At 34.1% G+C, this 9,601-nt stretch overlaps 1 protein-coding gene and 1 long non-coding RNA gene across 2 annotated transcripts; one reads left to right on the top strand and one right to left on the bottom strand.

The window, feature by feature from the left end:
- LOC133688049 (uncharacterized) lies at nucleotides 1–1,840 on the bottom strand. Its single transcript, XR_009841101.1, has 2 exons — nucleotides 967–1,840; nucleotides 1–354 (listed from the first exon to the last, which is right to left on the bottom strand). It is a non-coding gene; the product is annotated as an uncharacterized LOC133688049 (long non-coding RNA).
- A 2,661-nt stretch (nucleotides 1,841–4,501) lies between these two features.
- Nucleotides 4,502–9,333, top strand: LOC133690358 (LIMR family protein At5g01460-like). Its single transcript, XM_062110627.1, has 14 exons — nucleotides 4,502–5,028; nucleotides 5,123–5,208; nucleotides 5,625–5,740; nucleotides 5,904–6,014; nucleotides 6,320–6,418; nucleotides 6,530–6,652; nucleotides 7,143–7,205; nucleotides 7,283–7,347; nucleotides 7,639–7,748; nucleotides 7,844–7,958; nucleotides 8,072–8,137; nucleotides 8,512–8,622; nucleotides 8,722–8,788; nucleotides 8,909–9,333. The coding sequence occupies exons 1-14, from the start codon at nucleotides 4,679–4,681 to the stop codon at nucleotides 8,954–8,956; spliced, it is 1,530 nt and encodes a 509-aa protein (XP_061966611.1). The 5' UTR covers nucleotides 4,502–4,678; the 3' UTR covers nucleotides 8,957–9,333.
- Nucleotides 9,334–9,601: the final 268 nt, after the last annotated feature.

Below are 9,601 nucleotides of genomic sequence, written 5' to 3'. Positions count from 1 at the left end.
TTCATCAAAATTTAAATAACACACACCAAATTAAAATTAAAATTACAAAGCATTACCTTCAAAAGGGCATAAAAAGAAATAACAAATAACATTGCCATAAAAAATAAAACACTTCATGCAAAAATATAAATCTTCATTATGCACATCATCCCAATTAGAAAGCACATCAAGATGACAAGAACATTGCACTTTGATTCCATAATACCATTGACATCAAAACCTGAAAATCAAAATCTAAAATTATAATATGATAAAATAAATTAGAATATGTAAAAATAAAGAGTAGTATGTTACCATCAAAGTAACTTCTGAACTAATTATCATCCAATGTTACATGTAATTTTCCACCAAATTCTACAAAATAAAAAATTAAACATGTTAAATGATTGCAAACAATTTAATTAATAAATCATACAAACAAAATAAAAGGTGCAAGTTACCTGACTCAAGGTAACATTAACAACAAAAATTTATAACACTGCACTTGGAAATTGCGGGAAGAAAAAATCTTACTCTCAAACATGTTTATGGCCTTTTGTTAATCAGAAAATAGAAACTACATAAGTGCAGTTTTGATTTTTGGTTAGACAAAATTCGTGGCTAATTGATTCCTAGCTTCACAATAATGCAAGCTAGGATGTTGATAGTTCTCTTGAAGAAGAGCTCGTCAGTTATCTCAAGAATGCTAGGTACTGCTGTCTAGAAACCAAAACATTATTGACAAGAGAATAAAATAAGCAGATGACCCTTGCCATGTCCAAGATTAATTTGGTTGCGGATTGACAAAATCAACTCTGGAAGAAGCCTAGTCTATACACTGTAAACGTTTTTGAGCTATGGATGGCTATTTGTTGAGGTGAAGCAATAGCTTGATGAATAGCATGCTGCAATGTCTAGCACTCTTAGCTTAAGTTTGCCACAGTGATTCAATTATTTCTAAGATTTAGCTGAAGTCAAGAAATGTACCTCAACATCCCTCACCGCCCGCAACTGCTTCTCAGCAAATCTATGCGAAAGCTAGAAGAATCTTCATTTTTGCAAGTATTAATCTGTTTGCAGGATCCACACAAACAAGCCCTCATGGTTCCGAGTTTGCAGGATTAAACAGATAAAAATGCAACACCTTTCATCTTCAAACATGTCCAACTCACATTAAATTATTGTTTCATAACAGCCCAAATACACCAACATGCACATTACCCTTAAAAATCCCACCTTTTTCAACACACAAAGCACAATCAGCCAAAAAAACACCATCCAAGATCCAAAAATCTAAACTTTATCAACGCCCAGTACACAACCATCTAAAACAAACAAAATCCAGCACTCAAAACACCATATAAAAACGTAAAAGAGAGTTACTTACTGGATAAGATCTTGTAACTGTTGAGCTCTAGTGTTCACAAATCTCAAATACACAGATCACACTACAGAGCATATGTTTTTTCAAAAAAAAAATAGAGATTGAGAGAAAAAAAAAATCATACCTGGTGTTACAAGATTCAAGGTCAGGTCGGGTGTGAGAGAGGGAGGTGACTGGTTTGCTAGATCTGGAGGTTAGGTCGGGTCGGGTTGGGTGTCATGCCCGTGTGGGAGACTAGGAGAGGGATATGGCTGGTTTGTCCAGATTTGTAGAGTCAAGAACTCAGGAGAATGGAGATGAAGATTAATTATTTTTTATCTGGTTTGTGAGGGTTGAGAGGGGGCGGCTGGACGACTGAGAGTGTGAGAGATTCTGAGATTGAGAGTTTGAGACTTGAGAAAGATGAAAGATCTGTGAGCACTGAATCAATGAATTGTGATTCTGTGAATTTGTGAGGGTTGAGAGGGGGCGGCTGGACGCAGAGGACGCGTATTGCTTGCTAGGGTTAAGAAATTTTGTATTTATAGTACCCCTTAACTGAACCGGTTCGGTTCGGTTGGGGTTTGGTCGGTTTCAGGTTTCTCAAACCGAAACCGAACCGAACCGAACTTTTTTTTTAAAAAATAATCGGTTTAATCGGTTTTTTTTTTTTGTTTGGTTTTTTTGGTTATTTTTTTCTCGGTTTTCTCGGTTTAATCGGTTTCTCGGTTTTTTTGCTCACCCCTACTTCAAACTTCTAAAATTATTTTTAGGGGAAAATAATAAAAAATTATAAATGGATCGTGAATAGAGAATTTGTTTATTAAAGGATAACATGCTTAAGAGTTGTCTTTAGTTATAAAGCAAGAATATAGTTTAAAAGTCAAATATATGTTTTTGTTTTCCTTTATGGAGACATATATATGTTGTTATATACTCGTTTACAACATATAGAATGCTAATGTGCGGAGTGCAATATATAGATATCCAAAAATAGGAATGATGAGTTTTATTTAGTCAATTAATCCATGTTGGCAAGCCTAGTGGTAATGAGAAGAGTTTTTAAGAAAACATTGATGCTTGAGTTTGCTTCTTAGAAGTCACCAGTTCGAGTCTCACAAACCTCAAAGTCACTGGAGATTTACATGGTCATTAACTTCAGGGTCCATGAGATTAGTTGAGGTGCGTGCAAGCTGACCCGAACATCCATGTTAATAAAAAAAAAACATTGATGTTGACCATTTGACTTAACGGTAAAAGCTAGCTATTTGGCTTAGCAATGGAGTTTCAACAAAAATGTGACACCGACCAATTTTATGGTTTTCAAAATCATCTACATGGTTCGATTTTATTTTATTTAATGGCTAATTATTTGGCTTTTACGTGCTTAAAATTACAATATATAGCATAGATTAACCAATAGTATTACAAAACTTTCTTCAAGACTTTGTCATAACCACATGTATGGTCTTGAATATATACCCTAGTTTCTATAACTCAATTCAACTCTTATGTAATCTCCACCTAAGCAAAGATTATTCAACCTTTTCAGGTTAGAGACGATGAATTTTTTTTATTTAGAAAAAGACATGGCGTATTATCTGAAGCGTTTGTGCTTTAAATGGATTTAAGATAAAAAAAAATTATTCGTCCCTATTTGGCTTGGAATGAGTAAAAGGATTGCTTGACTAACATTGTTATGTATTTGTAGCTTTGCTTATTAGTTTAGACCCTTTCAATCACTGTTAAAGTGTGAAAACCTGATATCCCTTCTAAGGCATTAATGGAAATATGAGGAGTGATTTCTTTATAACCGAGTTCTTGCCCGTGATTAGCATCTTCTTCATTGTTTTCTTCATCATCAATAATGCACAGTGAATAAAGTTTCTTGTTCTTGTATTTTTACGCTGATACGAATATCTCATCACGCTAGAAACACAAACCCTTTCTTTTTTTTTTCCTTCTAGTTTCTTATTAATTAGTGGGTTCGTTGGTATATTTATGTGTTGGAGTGGGTAATAGGCCAACTTGAGAATAAAAATGATTTATTCCATTTAAACATGGAGAATAAAAAATAGATCAAGATCCATAAATTATGTTTTAATTTTTTTCTTGGTTTTTGAACTGATTATAGGGTGATTTAGATTTGAAAATATCTTTATTGATGTTTTTTAGATGTTTTGGTATGAATCTCTTTATTTAGGTTTTTATAATATTTTTGAGGTGTTTTTAGTAAAAATTAAGTTGAAAAAAATAAAGTTTTTTTTAGTAAAAAACTTGAACATGGTTTTTCTAACTTTAGAGGTGATCAAATAATGCTCTAATGGATGACTCGTTATCTATAATGGATAACAATACTTCTAGAGCGGATGATGATGCCTCATCCACTCTTTTTTAACAATTCAAATGGGTCTGACCTCTTTTAATTGTAATTTTTTAATTTTAATTAATATCATCTTTTTGATTTTAAAAATTGTTTAGTTTATTTTTTAAATAGTAATTAATCTTTTTAATTGTTTCTATAATTTCATAATACTTTAGAGATATTATTGTAATTTATTTTTAAATTTTTTCTTTTAAATTTATTTATTAAATTATATATTTTTAATTTTGAAACCATCTTTCTATTTTTCTTTTAAATTTAGTTTATTTATTAAATTATATATTTTTCAATAAAAACCATCTTTCTATTTTTCAATTAACAAAACATAATACGAGAAAACATATCTATAATACAGATATTTTTTTCTTTTACATTAGCAATTAATTTTGAAACCTACCTGCAGCGTGGCACAAGTGCAGGGGCTAGTTTACACTAATATAGTCTAATTGTTTTAAGCAGTCTGGGTATTAAATATAAAATTTCAAAAAGGCTTTGACAATACAGAGGCTGTGCCAATAGCCTCACCATCAAAAAACCGTGGGCTTTGGTTTCAATCCTAACGATTATTTTTTTAGAATACTTTTATTTAAAAGTATTTTAAAATAATTTTTTTTATATTTTAATTTTTTTTTGATATAGTATACTAAAATAATTTGAAAATAAAATAAAATAATTTAAAATAAAAAAATAAAAAATTAAAACAAAAATAAATAGACTCTTTGACAGTAATATAATCGAAAACCCCAAACCCACCTTTAACATATCCCATCTCCCTCCGCTATTAACCCCCTTCTCTCAGGACAAAACCGTCATTTCCTCTCACACGCCATACTCAAAGCACCTCGCCGGAGCCAAACCCCCAAAAGGAACCTCCCCTTTTAAACCAAATCTGAAGAAAAAAAATTACGAAATCCTAATTTCATCTCGATTTCAAATCGAGAGAGCGTTAAAAAATGGGAGATTTCAATTTAGCACTGGTAATCGTAGCTATAGTAGTGTGCATCATCGTGCTCTTGTTCAATGTCTACCTCCTAGTCAATTACCAGCATCCGGACGACAAGAATCAAGCTTATTTTCCCAAATTCGTTGTCGTTTTTGGCCTCTCCGTTGCCGCTATCTCGATTTTGATGTTACCGGCTGACGTAGCCAACCGGCAAGCTTGTCGTCACGCGATTTATAATGGCGCGTGCAATCTTACCTTGCCAATGAAGGATCTCTGGATTGCTGTATACATTGTTGATGCTGTGCTTGTTTTTTTCATTATTCCTTTTGCGATGTTTTACTATGAAGGGGATCAGGACAAGTAGGTTTTTTTATTTGATTTTTTAGGAGATTATTAATTTGTAAATTGAATCTCATTTTAACTGGGTTCGTAATTTTATCCTTTTGGCTTGCAGGAGTGTTGCTAAAAGAATTAAAAGTGCTTTACTGTGGGTTATAACAACGGCGATTGTGTGTGGTCTTGTGCTCGGCATTTTATACGGTATAGTTGATATATATATATATATATATATATATTTGATTTTAATTAATAATTTTTGATTGAAGAAAACCAAAATGTATGTTGAGGCGTGGTTGAGATGTTTTGTTTTAAATAGTTAGCTAAAGAATGGTGTATGAAGTATTTTTTTGGAGTTCATGAATTGATGCGGTACAGTTAGAAATGTGAGTAATTGAGCTAATAAATGATGATTTAAATCAGCTAGATGAAATTCTTATGGTTAGATGATGTTCGGGTGAGGATTTTGTTTAATGGGCGTGTGTGCTTAGTTGTTGAGTGTAACTTTCTGTGTGTTACATGATTAGATGAAGGTTTAGTAGGTTAGTGTTGTGTTTGTGTTGATTGATTTAGATGTAATGTACATGCTATTGGTTTAATTCCTTTTGTGGTTATATTAGGGGTTATTGGAAAAGTTGACTTCACTGTTAGGCATCTCTCTTCGACCACAACTACTTTTCCGAGTACTTGGGATTTCTCAGGCAGTCAACCATGTATTGGAAGTGGCCCACACCAGGTTCTGTTTCTGTATAGTTGGTTAGCTATGTTGTTGTGGTATATTATTTTACCTGTATTTGCTTCTTATATTGCAGTTTAATAGTGCAATTAAGGAACTTTGAAACTTATTCTTATGCATGTTCCTGTGTTTTCATTTTTCTCATTTTTGATTTTCTGGGCAGTGCTCTGCATATCTTGCAAATGCTTCCTCAGAGAAAACTTGGACCATGCGCGCTACATTTCCAGAATATGTTGTTGCTCTTGCTACAATTGTTGGATCTGTACTCTTTGCGGTATGATCATTCATGCAAACTTTTGGCTTCTGATTTTATTAAAAATTTCTTTTCTTTTGTGAAATATGGAATCAAATTTTGAGTGTGGTGTAGTGCCCCTTTATGATTTCATCAAAGATCAATGGTTTGAAAAGAGTTGGTGCCTGGGTAAAGGTTCTGTGATGAAAACATGTGGATGCCTAAATACATGCAAGTCTCCAAAGACCATACTCAATTGTCATAAAAATTGCTTTATGTGCGAATTTCCTTTCAGCTTTGTCCATGTGGAAGAATATCATATATAATATGCTCTTTCATTTTTTCAGATATTTGGTGGTGTTGGGATTGCTTGTTTGCCATTGGGACTTATCTTCTCTTTCATCAGGCGTCCAAAGGCTGTTATCACGCGGTCACAATATATTAAGGTTGATTCTTCCTTGCATGACAAGTAGTAGTGTGCAACTACATACCTTAAATAGTTAAGGGAAAGTGCATATAATTTCTGGTTCTTATGGATAGCTGTTAATATCATGCAGGAAGCAACTGAATTTGGTAAAAAAGCGAGAGAACTGAAGAAAGCAGCTGATGCACTCCATCAGGAGGAAAGAAGTGGTTCCAAGGGTAGAAAATGGCGTAAAAATGTCAAGTCAGTAGAAAAGGTAACTGTGAAGTTCTGTGCTGCATGCTTTTAATTAGTCTCTCTCCCTCCCTCTTTGTTTCATTGCTGTGCAGTGGGTTCAGTGCATGCTCAGTGTACTGTTAAGCAGGCAGGGTTTGAACTTGAATTTGTGGCTGACGGGCTGTTTTATTCTGTGTTACTCACCCTAAAGCTTTGAAAATTCTAGCTTAGATTCAGACTTGAGTTTTACAAAACTTCTTAGTTGATTCTGTTTATTTTCTGAATTAAAAGATGGGTGTAAATCAAGTAATGTTTGTTTCCATGCTATGATTTAGTATGATTGTTAAAATGTTTTGGAACTTCAATCAAAGTATTTTAATTCTTTTGAATACCTGTACAAGCTCAAGATTTTAATATAAGTTGGTTGGTTACTACAAAAAGTGGTATGAACAATTTGATGGTTTGGTCGGTTCATTTTGAATCCATGTCTTGGTCACTGGACTTAATTTTCATGCATGTTTAAACTTCAGGAATTGCTTCAGCTAGAAGAAGATGTAAAGCTGTTAGAAGAGATGTACCCGCAAGGGGAGAAGGTGATAATCCTAACTCCCTGACTAGCTTTGAAGCAGAACCACTATTTTACCATTAATGTTCTTCTCTGTCATTTCAGGCTGAGACAGCCTGGGCTTTGACGGTTCTTGGCTACTTGGCAAAACTTGTGTTGGGAATCTTAGGGTAAGTGCAGCCACATGTGTGACTATTCAAAGCTCTATGCATTTCTTCTATTACCTTTAGAGTTTCTCTGTTTTCCATTCCGTGGGAGACAGTAGTAGTTCCTTTAAGCAGTGCATAGTGACCAATGTCCTAGAGAATAGATGAGTACAGAGCATTCTTTCAAAGCATAGATAGGATAATATTGTTATAAAAACTGGAAAATGCTCCATGTGGAAGTTGAAGAATAAGAAAGAAGTACAGATAAATTGTCTTCGATGTTTCTGACCTCAGTTGCTTTTTTATTATTATTAGGTTGATTGTTTCGGTGGCTTGGGTTGCTCATATTATCATATACCTGTTGGTTGATCCACCACTTTCTCCTTTCCTGAATGAGGTCTTCATCAAGTTGGATGACATATGGGGTAATTTTTTATACTCTAGTATTTCCTTGTTTGCCCTTTCCCCCTTTCTTACTTGGTGATCTTACCTTTAGATGTATTTTCTGCTACTTTGCCAGGTCTTCTGGGTACTGTTGCGTTTGCTTTCTTCTGCTTCTACCTTCTGCTTGCAGTCATAGCTGGGGCAATGATGCTGGGCCTGAGATTAGTTTTCATTACGATTCATCCCATGAAGTAATAGATACGGCAGCTCTTTTTTTTTTAAAAAAAAATCTTATCATGTCTCTGTTGATATGTAATTTCAGCAGTATTTTGATGGCTTGTTAATTGAATGGACTTGTTTTCAGGTGGGGAGCCACTCTAATGAACTCCTTTCTTTTCAATGTGGGACTCATTCTCCTATGCTCCATTAGGTTCACATCTTTGATCCCTGAGCATCTTGTTTTCTAAATATTCTCCAGTTTGTGTTGCTAAAAGCTAATGCAAGATTTGGTTATAACTAACATTTGGTCATGTATGATTTTATTATCCAAGTTGACATTTAGAGGCTTGGAGAATCTGTTAGATAATGATGCTATGAACATATATGTCCCTTGTCTTTTAATTATTTGCAATAATGAACTTCACAATGAAACCTTCCATTTCCTTCATCCTATGCTGCAACTTTTATTGTGTATTTTTTTTTGAGAATGCTTCTATTCTGTATTTTATAACAGAAGATAATTATTTTGTGATAGAGAACTTAATTTCTAATCATTAAAAAATATATTGGCTTTTGCAATTTCAGCGTGATTCAGTTCTGTGCCACTGCATTTGGCTACTATGCTCAAGCAACTGCAGCCCAAGAAATTTTCGGTCACACATTGCAGTCACTCCGTGGAATTAAATATTTGTACAAGTGAGCTCCAACATAAACATTCTTTGCCTCTTTTTTTTATTCTATTTGTCACTGTCCACTCCACTGATCTTGTTGGACGCATTGGTGATTGCATTACAGGTATAACGTGTTCCAAATATCATTTGTTGTTCTGGCGGGTTTGACTTTTATTTATTATGCTGCCTTTGTGAGTAGCTCCCACTTTGACTTGCTGTATTTATTACTAGTATTCTGGTTATGGTTATCAATCTTGTTGATTACACATATCTGAATTTTGCTTCTCACTTTTTTTTAAAAAAATTGCTAGGGATGGAGAAGAAAAAAGCGTAGTGGCAGGTTCCAACTTTCCTCATAAGCATGTTATTTACCAGAAGTGCATGTACCTGCCTGGAGGCTTCGGAATTCATTTGTATCATCTGTTTTGGAGTTTGTTTCATATTTGGATGTCTTTGGCCCAGTTTTGTTAATGTTGAAAGGTGTTGAAAAGCGGGCGATATATCATCCGAGCAAATTGGGTTGGCTAGTGGTAGTGGCATGGTGAGTGTTGCTACTGTTTCTGCTTGTTTTTTTTCCCCCTTGTGTATGTATTATTCTTTATTTAGTTAGTGTTATACCCTTGCTTGGGCATGTACCGAGTATCTTCAGCAGAGTCATAGATGGGTTTGTACAACTTCCGACGATGTAATATAACCATTGAGAACAAAAGATCTTAGAAGTCGTTCAAATGTTCAATCTTCTGTGTGCTTTTATATTGTTGCCTTTTTACCAATTTCTGTTTTTGCCATGTTGACACGCAAAAGCATTCCAAGCCCTGCTACTAGAAAGATTATTCGAATTGATGATTCCTGTTGCGAGTTTATTCTTTCTTTTCCCGTGTAGGGTATGTTTGTGAAATGGCACTCGAAGAAAAAAAGAAGGGTTGAGGTTTTATTTTAAGAAAAGAAGTATGTGCTCTTGCAATCAAATTATTGTATCGCTCATGCAAAACAGCCAGGACAAG

Source organism: Populus nigra, chromosome 3, assembly GCF_951802175.1.
Source record: "Populus nigra chromosome 3, ddPopNigr1.1, whole genome shotgun sequence".
Classification (NCBI taxonomy): Eukaryota; Viridiplantae; Streptophyta; class Magnoliopsida; order Malpighiales; family Salicaceae; genus Populus; species Populus nigra.
This window is presented reverse-complemented; position numbering and strand designations above follow the sequence as displayed.

Bases quoted from the DNA above. Each gene is read 5' to 3' on its own strand.
- LOC133690358 (XM_062110627.1), top strand. From the start codon at position 4,679: ATGGGAGATTTCAATTTAGCACTGGTAATCGTAGCTATAGTAGTGTGC. The intron at 7,206-7,282 runs GTGATAATCCTA...CTGTCATTTCAG, and splicing joins TGTACCCGCAAGGGGAGAAG to GCTGAGACAGCCTGGGCTTT. The intron at 7,749-7,843 runs GTAATTTTTTAT...CTACTTTGCCAG, and splicing joins CAAGTTGGATGACATATGGG to GTCTTCTGGGTACTGTTGCG.